Source organism: Coturnix japonica, chromosome 19 (assembly GCF_001577835.2).
Source record: "Coturnix japonica isolate 7356 chromosome 19, Coturnix japonica 2.1, whole genome shotgun sequence".
Taxonomy (NCBI): domain Eukaryota; kingdom Metazoa; phylum Chordata; class Aves; order Galliformes; family Phasianidae; genus Coturnix; species Coturnix japonica.
This window is the reverse complement of record NC_029534.1, coordinates 630,734-649,475: the sequence shown is the minus strand read 5'-3', so window position 1 is coordinate 649,475 and position 18,742 is coordinate 630,734. Positions and strand designations below refer to the sequence as shown.

General features: G+C 50.8%; 1 protein-coding gene across 4 annotated transcripts in view; it reads right to left on the bottom strand.

The window, feature by feature from the left end:
• The window catches only part of CALN1 (calneuron 1), an 89,348-nt gene that overhangs the window by 61,587 nt on the left and 9,019 nt on the right, over positions 1 to 18,742 (bottom strand). The window contains exons 2-3 of one of the 4 annotated variants that reach the window (XM_015880964.2): positions 15,592 to 15,771; positions 572 to 696 (exon numbers count right to left, since the gene is read on the bottom strand). In XM_015880964.2, the coding sequence (XP_015736450.1) occupies positions 572 to 696; positions 15,592 to 15,698 (232 nt within the window). In that variant the 5' untranslated portion in view covers positions 15,699 to 15,771. Of the gene's footprint in view, positions 1 to 571; positions 697 to 7,875; positions 8,000 to 9,212; positions 9,457 to 15,591; positions 18,035 to 18,742 lie in introns of those variants that run through there. The other 3 variants (XM_032448392.1, XM_015880965.2, XM_015880966.2) reach the window with 3 other exon arrangements.

Sequence of the window (18,742 nt, the reverse complement as noted above, 5' to 3'; positions counted from 1 at the left end):
GAGAAGCGGTGACAAATACCCCCAAAACATCCTGTTTCTACTTCAGATAAGTTATTGGCAAGTTTGCAAAATCAAAGCCAGAGGTTCAGATTTGAAAAAGCTCAAAAACTACAGACTGATTCACCAAAGTGAAGGTGAAATGGGGGAGGGAGGGTAGAAATGCTGCCCTGTTCTGCCAAAACGCCTCCAACCTGTCCTGGAAGGCCCATTCCCACCTTGCACCATTCCCTTGTTCATTTACCCATCAAGTTCCCCATCAAAACTACTGACTGTCATCATGGCTTGCACCAAATGTCCACTGGGAAGCAAACCAAGAGCCTCAATTAGTTCCAACGCCCTCAAAGACCAGCTGTCAACATTAACTGCTGCTCCAAAATGACCCTGGTGAGCTACAAATTGTCTGGAAAAGAGAACTTCCCACCAGGAACCAGATGGGGAGTCTACCTGGCCTCCCTGACTGTCTGTGGGGAGAAGAGACAAGCAGCATCCAATGCACGTCGGTGCTGATGATAAGGTGAGAAGGAGCCCTTCCCATCCTGAAACCCTCAGGGACTGCAGGGACATCACTCACCATCCAGTTCCTCCACAGAGATGTTGGCGAGCTGCTCGCTGTCGCTGCCAGCGGAGAGCGATCGGTTCAGGTAGTTGCCTTTGTACAACAAGCCAGCTGTTACATGGTGGAATGGCATCTTCTCCCTGAGCACAAGATAAAAGGGGAGAGAAAGGCTGGTTTTAATGATTTCTCGTGGCTCACTCAGAGCAGTGCCATAGGCTGCCTTGGAGGAGCTGCCTCTCAGACCAACGTCTTCTGCATCCTACACCAGGGAACGTGCACCAGAGACTGATGGACTGCAGGTTGAATTCAGGTCTGAAGCAGGAGCTGAACAAACAGGGGGAAAAAGCAGCAGCTTCTTCTTTATGCAGGACAAGAATTAGCAGAGACAGAGCAGCAGCACTGTAGTAAAATATGACTCCCTCATATATGCAGCTCTCAGTACACAGGTTTAGCATTTGATAATAATAATACAGTGCACAGGGGTGGATGCTGACATGCAATTATAAGGCACAGTGCATGGCTGTCAGAGCCACGTATGGACCCTGCTCCAGAGCACCCAGAGCTGGGAGCAGCTCAGCCCCCACCCACAGCACACATCACAGTGTGTGCCTCCTTCCAGGCTGCAGGAGGAAAATTCCCACTCGAGCAGAGCCCGGCGAAGAACGTTTTCATTTCACAAACATGACAGCAAAGGAAAAATACTGCTCAATGGGAGACTGGAGCAGGAAAGTGTTTGCAAACTTAGCAGGTATAAACACCGCAGCCTAGCGAAGGGCAGCCATCTGCACAGACAAAAGTGGAGATTACTGTCAGCAGCACTTACACATTGATTTAGGATACAGAAGAAAGAGACGAGTTTGCCAAAGTCAATTGGAATATTAAGAGGCAGATCTGTCATCTCCTTGGCTGGTTTCAATCAGCACAGCCCATCATGGATCTATTGCATTTGGTATTGCAAATATCAATCAGAAAAGCCAGCAGAGCCACCCACCCAGCGCCACTAAGGACCTGATGTTTATAAGGCAGCTCTGGCAGCTTACATCCCTACACATCCATAGGGATGTGGCCCCATTTGAAGCCATCTCCAAGGACATGCTCACCCCACTGTGCCAGGACATCGGGATTCTCAGCCTTAAAGAGCTGAGTGCCACCTACAGCATCACTCCCCAGCCAAGAGTGCCATTACAAAGATAACCTGGCTCTTCCACAGCCCTGTGTTCCCACCACAGTCAATAAAGCAAAAATATATATACCCACATCTATGGATTACTCTGTAACAAATGATGTGTTGCCTCACCGAGTTAGTAAAAGCTTTAATGGACTCACCCAGAGCCAACCAACCCTGAGACAGAGGGAAGGAAAGCCACGAAGTTCCTCTTGCGCTGCTCAGCACGTCTCCCTAGAATCTCTCTGGCAGTAATTATGTAAATAAATCCTAATCGTAATTTTAAGTATTTTTATTTGGGAGCCAGCTCCTTCAGCAGCGCATTACAAACCGTAAACAAGGTTTTCTTTTTCATTAGGCGCCTCTCTAATTCCTCAGCACTTGCCAATTAATGTGCTTCGTTCTGATGGATGCTCGCTCTGACACATGCCCCTGGAGCTGCTCTGCACCCCATACGTAGAGCTGGGGAGGCACTTTGCACACCCTCATCACTTCCCAGCCCCTCCACACAGCATTCAGACAGGAATCGATCCGTGCTTTCTCTCCATAACCACAAGCCCAATGTAAAAGCTATTGCGCTTTCAAACGCCGACCAAATTAAAGAGAGATTTAACTGGGGTTGGGGCACTGGGACCGCAAAGGAGGGACGGTGCTGTACATTGTGCTGCTCTGAGGCACTACTGACATCGCTCTCACTTCTACAAGCATTAAGAAAATACATTAAACAACAACAATATGACAACACATCTCTCCTGAGGGCTGACGTGCTTAAAACCAGCCCCCACTTGGGGTGTAGTAATGCATTTTAATACACCAGGAGGGAGCCATGATATCCCAGAGTGAGAAACCCTGGATTAATTCCACCACCGAGGTATGTTATTATTTAAGAAGTCCAGTATTATTCAACAGAAGCACTGCAGAGCTGTTGGAATTCAGCCTGCCTCCAGCTCTAAGGAGAGATGCTCAGCACTGGACCCACAGCCCCATAGCCAGGAACCCACACACATCCTGTCCTGCAGGTGGGATCCTGCTGCCACAGAGGAGAGAAAATGGCACAAAAAGGTGGTATAAGGGAGAACTCATAAAGCACAGCACCATTATCTGCAAAGCACACTGTGCTTAATGGGAACACACAGTGACAACTGCCCATCTGGGAAGGAGAGGTCTGTCCCAGCACAGCCCACTTGGTCCTAATTCATTTGGGGCTGAGCCCAAAGGTCCGTGTAGGAAACATAGGAAACTTAAGTCTTCTCCCACAGTGTCAAGTGAGATCCAGGGAAAACTCCCATACAAAGGAACTGGTGCTGATGGGACATGCCCTGTGCTATGGCAATGCCCATAGGCAGCGATACCTAAGCTGAATCATGGGGTACTGAGTGCTTTCCCCAACTCCTCTGGACAGGAGCAGGAAGGATGCCTGGGCTCCATCCACATCACACAGTGCTGTACAAGCCCTGCAGCGGGCAAGAGAGCAGCACTTCGCTCCTCATCCCCAGCAGAGCCATTTCCCATCAAGCACACTGCACGCTGAAAGTAGTCCCAAAGGCACAACTGGATTTTGAAGCAACAAAATCTCCTTGAATAGTATCATAAAAGCACTGACATTTAACCCCAGAACCCTCATACAGCCCATAAACACAGGTATGGAAATGTTACCGTGTGCGTTGTTGATGTATGGCTCCCTGTGCCAGCCTCAGCAGCAGGTTACAGACCCGCAGCACCCAGCAGGGCCAGCCCTTCCCTTTCAGCACAACCACCCTGCTGAGATTTACAAGAGGTTTGTAAGCAATTTGCCATCAAGAAAAAAAATAAATAAAAGAGCTTCTCCAGCTCTCGTGATATGTTTTGTAAGAAGGCTTTCAAACCCAATTGAAAATCCACAGCACCACTAAACAGGAAGGTTTAGCTTAAGCATCAGTGAATGAGATGGAATCAGGATCAATTCGTATTGATCTTGGATGTCCCTTGGTAGTTACCAATTTGGAAAAGATTTCTTGCTAACCTCTCACCCACCTCTTTTGACGTGCAGCACAGAATGATGCCCAACAGTTGATCCTGGTTTTATGACCTCAGGCACGTAACACCCAACATCACTTGCACTTCCTGGCCTGAACCACCCATACACTTTCCCTTCTATAGGGGCAGCTGCCCTACAGGAAGGCAGGACCTGTAGTGTGTATCAGGCTGCCAAAAAGACAAAAAGATTCTTTATGGACACGATCAGAGTTTATGAGAGGAAAAAATGCAGGCTACTAAAAAGCTTTAAAATCTAAAGGACTTCCACGGTGGGAAGCTGAGGCTATAAAGATGCAAATTGGAAATTAAGCAAAGGTTTTTAATGGTGACGGTGATTAAGCGCTGGAACGAAGCACCAGGCCAAGTGACACATTGCTGTCTCCCAGACAGGAGCAGATGTCTTGCTGGAAGACACACGTTAACCAAGTGTGAGCTCCTGAGTTCTGAGCTGGAGACACACAGGGAGATCTGATGTCCCCATCAGATCCCAAGGCCACGGATGGGCCACAGCAGGGGTTGGCACTGGATGATCTTGAAGGTCCCTTCCAAAACAACCATTGCTGACTCTATGACTCTCTCCTCCACCTCCAACTGGCTGTTTGCCTATCGGTGCCCCCAGGTCAGCTCTCTGAGGGTGCTTCTGTTCCCTTACTCACGTCCAGTTGCACTCATTTCACACGCATAAATCAGACATGAAGACATTATTAGAAGCAATTGCTGGCACCCCCAGCACGCTGAGCAAGCAGCCTATTGAGAAGACAATATACAATGGATTATTCATAACAGACCGAGTGCGTCACAGATGAGTAATTATAAACATGAAATATATCAATAATGACAATTTTTACAGCAGCTTTAACAAAGTAACACACTACAAATAGCCCGTTGGTTGCTTATGTATTATTAATGAAATGCCAAAACATTTAGGTTTTTTAATAGGACAATTAATTACTCCTAATAAATGCAGCCTATGCCAGGCCTCTTCTTTAAAGGAGGCTTTGGACATCTGGTGAGGGCTCATTTTTTACAGCACTGGCTGCTGGTTCCTACAGAAAGTTCCCTTTAAGCTGTGAGAATGGGAGCCATCAACATATATAAATGAGACAGAAAGTAATTAAAGCAGCGAGGGTAATCATAACACTGCCAGAATTCTATTAAGACTCGAGGTGGATCACAGTAGAAGTTTCAAACCAAGACTCACTCTGAGCATTTCTCCACCCCGAGCACCCAGGGCTATTCGTTTGAAACCAACCACAGCACTGCTTGGCTGCTCATGGGAAGAGAGACCAAACCTGAGCATCTCATCCTCCAAGACCTCCAACCAAAGGCACCAGACCCCACCGGAGAGCAGCTCAGCAGCCTCAAGCAGTCTGTGCTTCCTTCCCCTTTTTGGGGCTACCGGTCTTTGGAAGATCAGAATGAAGCTGTTCCAAGAAACCAAACTGATGGCTTCCTGCTGGAGTGGAGCATTCAGCTCTTGGGGTGGCACGAATTACAGCATCCCTCTTTTTATGTCAGTATTTATTTGAAGGGAATGTACAACAGAAATCCGAGGCTGGTTGTATTTTAAACCCACGAGCGCTCTGTAAACAAGCAGACCCAGAGAGATTCGCGTGTTCCTTCTTGAAACAGAAGGAGAACCACTGAGACTGAATAATTGAAAACAGTGACGGAGACGTCATCTTCTTGTTCTCCCTGGGATTTGCTCTGGAGCTGCCCGCTCCCAGCCCCAATACCTGGCAGGAATGATCAACTGTTGGGAACCTCATCTGCAGACTGCCTGACAGCTCCCCATGGGGACCCACTGCTCTGGAGGAGGTCACCAATAGGCAGAAACAGTGTGTCCCTGTCCACTGCAGGCGAGTTGGACTAGATGACCTGCAAGAGTCCCTCCCAACTCCTATTCTATTCTATTCTATTCTATTCTATTCTATTCTATTCTATTCCATTCCATTCCATTCCATTCTATTCACCGGGACAGGCTGCAAGCATCAGCAGTGCTTGCCCAAGCAATGGGTTATTTGCTTAGCTGTTTGCCCACGGCTTTGCAGGATTGGGTAACCCCCTGCTATGATCCCGGTACCTACGCAAACAGCTACAGCCCTGCAAACAGAGGGGAATGAAGAAAACCTCATTAAACCAGATCAATCTCAGAGCCTCATTAACTGCCACAGGGCTCTGCCCTACTGACCCCTTGGCAGAATCAGGCTCTGGGCTGCAGATGAGTACACACGCAAAGACAATTTGGGTTAGGAAGAAATTAAGCCAAATGGGAGTGGGATGTCAGGGGTGGCCATTCCCCCTGCTATCCCACACAGCAAACGATGCACCTGAGCAGCTCCCTGCCTCCTGGGCTCCCTCACGTTATTGTTTTTATATGAATGAAGACCCCAAGGAAAAACTGCACACACACATCCCCATCACAGCTATGGGTCACAGCACAGCACCCAAACCCCTGTGCAGGGTGAAGCCCCCAGTGGTGCTGTACAGCAAAGGGGGGTCTGCGCTGCTCAGCTGGGAGCAGACACTGACAGCACACAGAGCAGACGTTACAGTTTGCTTTCAGCACGCTGCAGAAATGTATGTCCAGTTACACCCCTGAGCCCCCACAGGCAGGTATTAAGCACAAGGAACAAAAGGGCACTTCCAGAGCCACCCACCGGCTTGCTGTGCATTTCCCACGCCCTACCCCTGGACCTCATTTTCAGCTTTTTGTGCTTTTATCAAAGCAGGTTACCTTTAATTACTGTGAAGCAGTTTGTTTCTATCGCCCTCCTTCCATGACAGCCCGAGCACTATTGCGTAATGCCCTGTGTGTTCACTTCTGTTACTTGCTTACACCTTTTACACTAAAAATACAACCAAATATCTTCCCACTCCTGCAAAGCACTGGTGGATCTACAGCTGGAGACCACACAAAGCTGAGTCAAACTGACGTGGCGCTGCTTACAGGAGCCATACAGATCACCTTGGTTTACCTTAACAACCCACCTGGTTAAAACAAACGCCATTCCGCATCCCCAACACACTCTGAAAAGGCTCTGCCTGCTTCGCTTTACATCCCCTATTAGATTGCCTGCCATATTTCATGCCCAATCAATAAAGTTATACGTGCGCCGATCGACTCAACTGATGTTTACTGGTATTGCTAATACACGTTGTTTCTCACCGGGTATTCAGCTCAGCTTACAATAACCCTGGACGATCAAACATGTTCAGCCCGATCATCTCACTATCGGTCAGACAACCATTTGGATTAGGAATTAGGTCGTTTGGAGTAAAATACAACACAAAGGCTTGCATTGCAAGGTAACTTACAGAACATTGCTTCCTGGAGACTGCATGAGACGCACAGGACCTGGCAGGGCTGGGAAGGAAAGATGGGACAAGCAGCCACAAAAAATGTTGTTTGCACACTCATCTATGTGGACAGATACCTACACAGCACGATGTGGTGGGAATAAGCTGCATCAGCATCACTCTCCGGCACATCATGGCCAGGTAGAAACTGCCTGATCATTAAGTCAGAGCGTGAGGACAGTGAGAGAAGGTGCAGCCAAGATGGGTAAAAGTCCTTCTCTAAATTGCTGTGGGCACAGGTGATTTCTGTCTGTTTTGCTGGGTTTGGGTGGTTGCTTTGCTTGTCTTCCCTGTTATTTTCTTTCTGCTGGACTCGGTAACAAGGAGATGCTCCAAAAGTGTTTCTGCTCACTGATGCAACTCAGCAGTTTGTAGGACTGAGCCCTGCTTTGGTGCTGCCCCAGCAGGCAGGAGGTGCCCAGAGAGCACATCTCCTGAGGGACAGAGCCCTCCCAGGCACATCCCAGGGCTCAGCCACAAGTGCCACCTATTTATCTACAGGTATAGTGTGTGCTCTGAGCAAAATGGGCAAAGAGCTGCAATGACTCCAAAAAGTGAAAAAATCATGGAATATCCTGAATCGGAAGGGACCTGTAAGGCTCAACCACTCCAACTCCTGGCTCCACGCAGGACGACCCGAATAAAGCTCCTTGGCAGAAACAGCCACAACACCACACATTCATGCCAGTGGGGGAAGGTACGAAGACCCCCTCCATGCCCTCATCAGCCAGCTGGGATATCCCTTAGGCAAGAATAGGACGGCAATGGGAGCCCTTACCTGGTCACGGTGATATCCCCAGCCACTGGCACACCTATGGCAGAGGGCTCTCATCGGGCACCGCGCAGCTGCCGGATCGCTTCAGGTCACTGAATTCCACAGCCATAAGCAGAAAAAAAACCAACCCAAAAACCCAACCCCAAACTGCCCCCAAACCCCACAGCGTGACCCAAACGATATCCCTGCAACAGTGCTCTTGTTGCAAATAAGACGAGGCGAAGGAGGGGTTTTTTACTCGCTCTGAGGCATCATATGGAGCTTAATCACAGGCAGTTACGTATATGGTGCTTTTGGCCTTCAATCAAGTGTGTCATTTCAGTGGCAGCTGCCTACGTGATGCGAGCAACCTGGGCGATCCAACGCTTTGCCAATCACAGCCTCGTGCAGCTACTGCACAGCTGAACAATGGGGAAATTCCATTTCCCACCCAGCGAGGAGGATGGAGTGGTACCCAGCGAGCAGCCCTGCACCTCTCCTCCAAACAGCACAGCCCGTCTGCACTCAGCTCCCCATCCACCTGCACTCCTCATAGAGCCCATCTCCATCCCAACCACCTTCAGAGGCACCGAAGCGCTGTGCAGCTCTGTGTGCCTGGGGGGAGCTGCTATGTGCAAACAGTGCAACTCGGTGGGTGGATGAGGTGTGAGCTGCGGGTGGGTGAGCACACAGCTCACACTCAGGACACCACAAAGCACTCAGCCTTCCTCAGCGCACCCCTTCAGGTGGGTACAGCAGGCGGTTACACTGCAAACCACGTATTAAATCTGGCAGTGGGAGTTATCTCTGCCATACGACGAGGCTGAATGCATCAAATCCAATTCTAGGAGACCAGACTCTTTTCGGGAGTCCTCCGACGGCGGTGTCAGGCGGTGCTTAGGGCTGAGTCCCCCCCTGCATATCACATGTGTTCATTGATTTTGACACTCGTTAAGATCCAACTACTCCATCGGCGGATGCTCCCTGTGTGTGCTCCGGGATCTCCGCTCTTACCTAACTGCACGGAGCAGGGCACCGCAGCGGTACCCGACTGCATCACCGAGCTCCCGCTGGGGAGAGGGCCTCCAAATCATTGCGAGGGGCTGGGAGGCAGCACACCACATCCACACCGCTCCATGGCAACTCGCGTGCCCACAGCCAGGGGGGAGAAAACCAAACCAAAGCCACCGCAACACCCGAATCGCAGCGCTAAGCAGGGAGAGGAGGCACCCGCAGCATCTCGCTGCCTTCGGGTGGGGATCCAACAGGTCGGTGTCACACTGAGCACACGGTGCCCCCCAGGGGGTGCACGGAACCCTCCACATCCCCATCGCTGGAGCCCCCCCCTGGCCCGGACTCACCTCTCCACCAGCTGGCTCCGCCGCTACAGGTTTGCTTGTCTCCTCGGCCCCCCCCCTCCAGATCGCTCCTGGCCGAGTTATGAAAAAGGGGAGGTAGGGAGGGGGGGGGTGCGGGAGGAGGCAGAGAGCTGGGAGGTGAGGGTGGTTGGGGCGGCGGGGAAATAATGTAACAAGAGAGAAAATGGGGGGGGAAAAATGGGGGAAAGGATGGAATGGGGATAAAGGAGGGGGAAAGGGAAAGGGAGTGGAAGGAGGGAGGAGGAAAATGGGAAAGGGGAAAAATAGGGGAAAGGGGGAAATAGGGGAAAGGGAAAAAGGAGGGGGAGGGAGAAAAGGAGTAAAAAGGGGAAAATCGGATGAGGGGGAGGAGGGGAAAGAGGGAGAGATGGGGGGAAAGGAGAAGGGGAAGATAGGGAGAAAGGGTGGGAAGAGAGGGGAAATGGGGGGAAAAGGGGGGAAAGGGGGGAGGAAGGAAAAAGGAGGGAGGAAAAAAAAAAGAGAGACAAGGAAAAAAAAAGGAAGAAAAAAAAAAAAAGGAAAAAAATGGGGGAAAAAAAAAAAATCGATGTATGTAACGATGGTGAGCGATGCGAGGAGCGGAGGAGAGCGGGGCGGCGCGGCGGGCAGCGCTGCGGCTCAGCGCCCCATGGCCCCGCAGCCCCGAGCGCAGAGCAGCGCACAGCCCCGCCGCGCCGCGCCGCGCTCCCCGGCAGCCCCCGGGCAGGGCGGCGGCACCGCGACCAGCGCCCGCCCGGGGCCCACCCTCCGCCGCAGCCCACCTTGCGGCAGGGCCCCCAATAACCCCTTCCTCGCCGCCGCCGCCGATGCCGCTCAGCCCAGCCGCCCACCCCCGGGGGAAAGAGAGGGGCTGGGCTCCGCTCGCTCCGGCCCCTCTGGTTTGAGCCTCCTCCTTCCGCGGGTGTTTTGCCCATCGGAGGGTCGGTGGTGGTCGGCTCGGAAAGTTGGCTCCCCTCCCTGAGCTCTGTGGGGCTCTTTTCTTGTTGTTTTTTTTGGGAGGGGAGGGGTGGGCTGCTGCCTGGTTTTATTGTGAAAATATGGGGAGGGTGGTGAGGGTCTTGCCCTGTGCTACAGTGGGTGCCACCGTCCTTGGTGGTGCTCAAGGCTGGGCTGGGTGGGCTCTGGGTACATGATGGGAGGGATCCCTGTCCATAGCAGTGGTTAGAAATGGATGGGCTTTAAGGTTTCTGCCAGCCCAACCATTCCTTGAAACAGTGATAGAGCCACATCCACACGTGCCTCCTGTGATGCTGTGTGCCACCCTGCCCCGTATCCCAGCCCGTGCATCCACCCAACCCCTATCCTGCTGCTGAGGAGCAGAGCTGCACACAAACCCAGACAGCCCCAGGTCCTGACTCTTCTGCAACAGCACAACAGATGCACCTCAAAGGGCTGCTCCTCTTCTGTTGGCTGAGCATCACCTTTGGCTTAGCTGAGCTCCCGGAGACACTGCAAAGCAGCCACAAGAGCCTTCCCATCCTGCCCTCACCTGCAGACGCTCACCTGGCTCTCTGCTCCCATCTCTGGATGCACCAGGAGCCCATGTGTGCACCCTTTGGATCTCTGCCTGATATCAACAAGTCCAGTGGAATGCAGTGCCAGAGAAAGGCAGACACCAATGGGGTACAATTCAGCTTGAGGCAGCTTGAGCCAAATACATGGAGATGGGGGGGTTAGCTGCCAGCAGAAGGGTCTCCACTGGAAACCAAACACTCAGAACTGCCTTTGCTGGAAGCAGAAACGCTCCTGCAGCCACATCAGCCCTGGGCCAGCAGGACAAGCACCAGCTCTACAGCTCAAAGGCATCTCACATCACCACCTCCTTCCTTTCACTCATGACGTTTCCCATTTAGGTTGTTGCCATCAGAAGGAACGTAACCACCAGCCTAGGAAGTGTGGGCATACCCCACCTCCATCAGTGCTCAACCCCTCGTGCTCTGGCAGTTGCTGTGCACCAGCACAGGACTCCTGCATCCCACTCTCCAGTTGTAGAATGTGCCATTGGGGTGTAACCTGGATCATCACCCTCTTTGCAGCCTTTTTCCCTTCTCATTTTCTGCTGATCCACAAATGTGCTGAGCTCCAGACAGGCTGCTTACGTGCGTGAAGCGGGGGGCAAAGCCCCTCATTATTCCCTGCCTTCAGCTAATTTCCTTCCCTGCAGCTCTGGAAGACATTAGCCAAAAAGGTTCCAAACTTCACAGCTGAGTACAGTAGCTGGAAAATCCATCAGGGTTCTGTATTTATTATTAAAAATTGTTAAAGGACCACGCTCTCATTAAACCCCAAACATACCCAGAATATCTCCAGACGTGGCTCTGTGCAAATAGGACCAGCCTCCAGCTCTGCTCTCTTTTTCCTTTGGGAAAACACAGAGCAGACCATGCCAGACCCCATTGTAGGAACACATCCTCTGGAGCCATGGGGTGGTGCTCTATCTGGAAAGGAATGGCTGTGCTGCACTGTTGGAAACACGACAGATAATATTGTATTGCGTAAATCATAGAATCACAGAATGGCCTGGGTTGAAAAGGCCCAGAGTCACCATTCAGTTCCAACCCCTGCTGTGTGCAGGGTCACCAACCAGCAGCCCAGGCTGCCCAGAGCCACATCCAGCCTGGCCTTGAATGCTTGCAGGGATGGGGCATCCACAGCCTCCTTGGGCAACCTGTTCCAGTGCGTCACCACCCTCTACATGAAATATTATATAATAATATACAAGATATTATGTACTATACTAAGGACAAAGCAATGCGCTAAAGAACCAGACAGGGAGGGCAGGTGGGTGCCAGGGACCAGCATGGGGACCAGTGCTTCTCATCCCCACTAGCCCTGAGCCATCACTGTACTGACAAGCGGGTACAGTTGGGTGCAGTTTGCTTCCAAGCTGTGGGCACCTCCCAGCTCACAAGGAGATACTCAACAAAGCCATGGCCGCCATAGGGCTTTGGTTTCAGTTTGGGTTCCCTATTTAAGATCACGGGAAGCGGTGGGTGAGTGCAGAACATGCAGTGTTCACATCTGGCTGCTCCCTGAAGAGGGTTTGAGAGCACGGCGCGCTCTGTCGGCTCTCACAAGTGGGATCCATTTCTCACCTTTCAGCCTAATTTTTTGTATTGCTTAATTTCAGCCCATTATTTCTGATTAAATGCTTTGTGGGAGGTGCACAATTGCTCCCCAGCCTGGATTTTCATGTTTTAATGATGGTTAATTATCCCAGGAGAAACTTGTATTTTTACTTTTCATTCGCGGTGCTTGTGCCCAGGGTGGTTTATTCTGAAGTTTAATTAGTGCATTTCAGAACTAGGCATCTCCATTAAGTCATTGCCGGGTGAGGATTTACAACCGCTGTGTGCAGCCTTGGTGCACCTGCTGAAACACGCAATGAATTCAGTTTGAATTGGCACACACTGAGCAATGGGACATTCGCAGTTGGGATATGCCAGCCAAATACTGCCATGGGCTTGGGAAAGGGGGACTGCAGTCCCCCTGTGATGGCTATAAGAGCGGGTGCTGATGATGGAAGGGCAGCCCAGAGCCATCTCGAGCACAGTGAAGACACTGCATACACTGACAGCAACCCTGTACTCTGGCAGAGCCACATCTCCAGCCCCACCATCTGCTTGCATCCAAGGCTCCATTTCAGCCTATTAGGGAGATTGAGGCTGGCTGCAAACATCAGATGTAGGCATAGGTTTGGCACTCATCCATCCCTCTCCTGCTGTCTCAAAACGCCAAGATTTTTGATTTGAGCTTATCTGCGAATGCTAAGAAAGCATCAGTTTTGCAACACCAAAGCAACGTCACAAAATGAGACCTTTGGGGAGGAAAAAAGGCAACATACCAAAAAAACAAGAAGCCAAGATCTCCTTTTCATCCCATTATCTCAACAAACTGAAGCTATAGGCAAATACATTGACACCTATCAAAATCTGCCCAAGAGTCCAAACACCAGCAGCTGAGCAAGGCAAGGTGCTCCAGATCCCAAACCCACAGCCATGCCCATGGGTGGGAGCAAAGCACCTCCCATCCGTGCCATAGAGCTGCCTGCTCACACATTGCTTATTTACACAGAGAGCTCTCTGGCACAGGACATGAAGGAAATGTGCAACGAGGGCTTCAAGCCCTTTGCCATCCCACAACAATAGGATGGCTGTGCCAGCACCACGAGTGCACAGCCTCAGCCCCGATGAGTTTTGGTGAGGGGGGGGGAAGCTTTGTGTTTTGTTTTGCTCTTCGAAAGATAGCCCTGTAATTTAGTGACTCATGCGTTCTACATCCTTTGTTGCTTTTCGTTTTCAACATCTTTAAGCTGTTTGTGGAGAAGGCGCTTATTTTTAGACTTCCCATCAGCGAGGGGTGGTTTGGGGGGGAAAAGCTCCATTGAGATTTTTCTATCTGGGGTGCTAACAGGCAAATGGAAGAACGGTTGTTGTTTTTTTCCTTTTCTTTCCTTTTTTTCTCACTCAGGAATGGGCAGTGATTTGGGGGCACACCAAGGTCCAGGCTGGTGCAAAGAGGAGGAGGTGGTCATGAGTGGAAGCAGACACGTGTGGGGCTCAAATAGTCAATGTGGGCTCTGGGAACACTCATCCTCCCTCTTCATCAAACCTGAGCATCTCCTGCCGTGCCCTCTGTAGGGCGAAGGAGAGAACATCCCAACCCAGCAATGCCCCACATCACTCAGCACTGGGGAAACAACCCACAGGCTCTTTGCTTTGTGCTATGGATATATATGGGTCTCACCACCCTGGGGCAGGCAGTGGGGCGGATGAGCCCCCATCCCTGTAGTACCCACAGGTGCCACCCCCATCTCAGGGACCGCAGTGGCTCTTTGGAGCATTTTCCAGGGCACACTTGTAATACTGCTGAAAGCCACAGCCCTAATGGATGGCTGGAAGTGATCCAGGCACTCCGGCTGTCACCTCGCCCCGTGTCACACTCAGGTTCTGTTCCACAGTCTCCAAGCAGCATAAGGCAGCACAGCAGGTCTGTGTCCCAGCTATAGACCTATGTCACCACCCAGCTCATCATTCTGGGGACACGCAACCCAAACCAGCACAGCCACGTACTCACACTGAGCTTTCAGCTCCAGCCTCATATTAGGGCTCAGCATCCTCTGGAGGAGCTGCCACCACCTCCCCATCTCACATTTCCCTACAACACACCACACATGCAAGATCAGCCTTTGCCATATCACGGGTCCTTGCAGAACTGCACAGTGACACTTTGCTCCAACTCTGATGACCCAAAGTCCATTGGTTGGGAAAAGCATCTCTAAGAGGAGCCTGCTTGTGGACTGGGCTCGCTCACAGCAGGAGCAAGGCAGAAGGAAAAAAGCATTTGAGCTGCAGGGTGGGCAGTGTCAATAGGGTTCATTTGTTCTATTATTTATCATGCCATATGCCCCAGCACTCCGTCCACAGATCTGAGCCATCAGCTGTGAACACCTGTCAGGGAGTTAAGTCATCTTCCAGTTTCTGGGTAGAATAACTGGAGACGATAAGGCTGATTGAAACGGCAAATGCTCAATGCTGGAAGCGCAATGGCTTGGAAAAAAAATACTTATTTTGTCAATTAAAAGCTTTTGGCATTAAACCAGAAAAGGAAAAAAGAGAAGAAATACAAATCAACCCCCAAAGCCCCAAAACCAGCCCTCATTAGTGGCTGTACTGCAGTATGGGAGGATGGCAGGTAGGAGGTGAATGGGTGGTGGAAAGGAGATAACAGGACGTCGTGTCCTCCTGCTTGTCCACCAGAGACAGAAATTCCCATTTAGAAAAATCCAATACGAAACGCAATTCTCTCCTAACTGCTGCATCCAGTGCATTTTGTTTCTCCGAGGGGGAAAAAAAATAAATTATGAGTGACTTTGAAGTCCTCCAATGCCATCAAGAACATTTTTTCCCAAAGTATCTCAAAAGCAGCGAAAAATAAGAAAAAGAATTAATGACTGCTAACAGCCGAAACAGATGGTCTGCTGCGAATCCCCACAGCCTCCCGCAGCCGTGAGTCAAGCCATTTTTCAACGTGGTGAAGAAGGAAATAACAATAATACCCAAAAAAAATAAATCCAATTTCCAAAATGACCGCGTGTCCAAAAACCCCATTGGACTTCCCAGCTGAGAGGCGACCAACGCGGAGCTTTGGCCGGGTCAGACCTTCCATGGGCTTAACCCAGAGTCACGTGCATGGGTTTGGACACAGTTGCTTCCACCACAAGATGCGAGATGAGGTTTTACTCCAAGATTTCAGCTCATTATGCTGCTGGATCACACGCACCCAACGCTCAACCCTGCATCCCTCCTGCCCCATCCTCCCAGCCACCACCCCAACAATCCAAGACAAGAAAACCACTTGCCAGGTGGGAAGCTCCGGTTGCCGGCTCCTCTGCTGTGGCTCCTCCTCATCCCCCTGGTTGCTGTCATGCTGGGGCTGCCCCTCTCCATGCTCTTCGATCAGCCCCATCAGGCAGACGTGGCCGCAGGTCCTGCGGAGCACACGAGCTCATCATGGGCGCAGCGCAGCCGGCAGCGCGACTCTGTAAGGAGTTGACAGAAACTTACTGCACGCACTGTACCAGTTTATCATTTATTTAAGCTTGATCTTTCAATAATTCATGCCAGCCTTTCGCTGTGGAGTGGGACAACAATGGCAGGAGAGCAGCAACACAGGCAGGGAATAACCACATCTGGAACAGATGTTCAGTTCTAAATAAAAGCTGGTATTGCAGAGAACGTTCAACGCCATGGGAATAGCAGGCTCTGGGACACAGCCCTGCTCCTTCCAGGGGGCAGCAGTGATTTGCTCAGATGTTTTGCAACGTGCAGTTAGGACGGAGCGGATGCAAAACCCAGGCTTGGCTCCAGCTGCACCAAAACCTGCACAACACCACTCAGCTTCTCCTGCCCCTTGCACACACTGTGTTCTGCAGCATGGCCACGTGAAAAGCTTCTGCAAAGCATATTCCCTACTGCTGCAAGCAAAATTTGGCTCCTTCCCTTCTGCACCCAAGGGTGCACCACCAGAATACCCCCACCCCTACACCCACAGCTTGGCTGGGCACCAGCTCCCCATCAGGCATCACCCCATGGCTCCAAAAACCTGCATCAGGCTGGGGACACCTCTGAACAAAGTGCTTTATTCCTTCCCCTGTTCCAGCCCTGGCGCTCAGGGGGGTGTCCCAAACTGCTCCATGTGCCCCTCGTTATCCTTCCCCAGGTCACATCCCTGACAGCCGTGCACTCATCACTGCACTGAGCCCCCCCTCTCCATGCCAGCCCCTGTCCATCTGCTGCTGGCCCTGCTTGCCTCCTAACATGGTTTTTAAGTGCTCTGAAGAAAGAACTGACTTACCATTTTGTCTCACACACTTGAGGCATGACCCGAGATCAGACCTCCACCATGTGTCATTATTGTACCACTACAGCACTGTTGCTGCCAACTCAGAGGTTCTGCCTGGCCTCTGGTTTCAGTCCTTATATTCTTTGGACAACCTCACTTATCTCCGTGCTTCACAGCACCCACCCTGTGATAGCTGGACTCTTCTCTGTGCAGGTTTACAGTTTTCAAAGCATCTTGCTCTCATTCTTAAACACAAATCCTGCCCTCGCCCCATTGGCCAACCACTTAACACCAGAAAGAAAGAGTTTTTTTTCCCTAGATAATGGCTGATCTTGCAGATTGGTCGGAAAATGAAATAAGCAATGACACTAAAGGCCATTAATCAGTAACGAGCAGTGAATAATAGAGAGCAAAGCTATCAGCTGCTCCGAAGGACGAGCTGCAGGGACCACCGGGGAAATAGAGAAACCATTCAGAACTGCATCTCCTGCTCTCTGCATCTTCCTTCTCCCGTCCTTAAAGTGCACTTGTAGTTGTCATGGTGGATAACAGGGAACACTATGGCAGATCTCAGAAATAAATGTCTGAGCAGCATCACCTCTCACAGAGAGGAGCCCTTAGGTCATAGGCAGGAGCGCAGCCACCACTGTTAGTGCTGTAGCTGATTTAGTGGCCTCGCCGTGTATCTACACCTACATAAATGCGGTCCCCTTGGGGCCAATGTCTCCAATCCACATTTATAAATTGCTCTCCTGAGGGACTGCTCAGCGCTGTTACACAGAGCTGGTGACAGCTTCGCTCTGTCTTAATGGAAGGCACCAGGAGGCACAAAGCAGGAATCCCAGGGATGGAGCCACCAGCCAGTTGTGTGCGTAAAGGATAACACACAAAAAAAGAGAGAAAAAACCCAATGATTTCACCCCTTCTTGCCTTCTTGGGCAGGTGACTAGAGATGCTCAGGGCCCCTCCCAGGCTAAAGTTCCCATAAAATGTTAAGATTTCTTAAACCATCACATAGAGGAAGAAAAAAAGAGGAAGAACAAAAGAGGCAAAAACCTTTTAAATCCCTTGCACAGAACACATCCTCTACATTCGCCTTAAGCCCATCTCCCAGTGCCCAGATGAAGGCACAGCATGGAAATGCCTCCACTTGGGCAGAGTTGTGTCAATGAAGTGGTTAAGCAGGAAAGTGCCTGCAGCCCAGCCCTGCTGGCTGGCCAAGCACTGCGGTGCTGCTGGCTCCAGCTTCACTCTCCTCTTTTGCTTTTCGCTCTCTCGTGCCAAGCGTAAGGATCTGGCCTGTTCCACAGCCTACCTTGCCAACACAATTGTGGTGACTCACTCAACAGCTCTTCATCACATCACATTCTTTCAATGGGACTTCATTTTGGATGGCACCATCTTCAAAATCTGATGGTGTGGAGAAAGGCAAGGAAGGCATAACTACATATGCATGGTGAAGGGGCTGCAGGGTTGAGTCACAACTGGGGGGTGATCCTCACTTTTATTTCTTTTAACTCTAGCAGTAGATAGCCAAATCTGCAAACAAGAAAGCAGGCTCAGCTCAAAGGAAAAAGAAGGTCCTCATATCACTCCTTCCATCAGGCTGACACCTCTTCATCTTGGGGAATTTAACATCTGTTACATAACTCAGAGAACATGTGGTTATTTTCCAGGCTTATTAATAGCTCAGAACCTAAGACTGAAAATGAAAATCATCAGCAGCTGCTCCAGACTTCACCTCTTGGCAAAGGAGGTGAGAGCAGGTACAAGGGCTGGCTGTGGGTCAGGGCTTGCCTTCACTCCGAGGCTCCTCATTACAAGCCATAAAGGACAGAGTTTGGATGGCAGAACTGCTGCTGGGACATCTGAATCTCCAGACTTTCCTCACATCTTAGGTATCTCTCCAGTAAAGGCACATCCCATGAGAGGAGGCAGAGAAGAGGTTCGCAACTATAAGAGTGGACTGGAAGAATGAATATGCAAGGGAGATGCTGCTTTACTGTCCCTCATGCAGATAAAGCATTTTTATTCATCAGGAGTTCAATAGCATTCCTGCACTAGGAAGCAGAAATCCTTGGCGCAAGAGCTTCTTTCAGACGGTGCAGAGATGGCTCCAGGCAGCACAGCCCACCTTCTGACTCACCACTGGATCATTGGAACTGGCA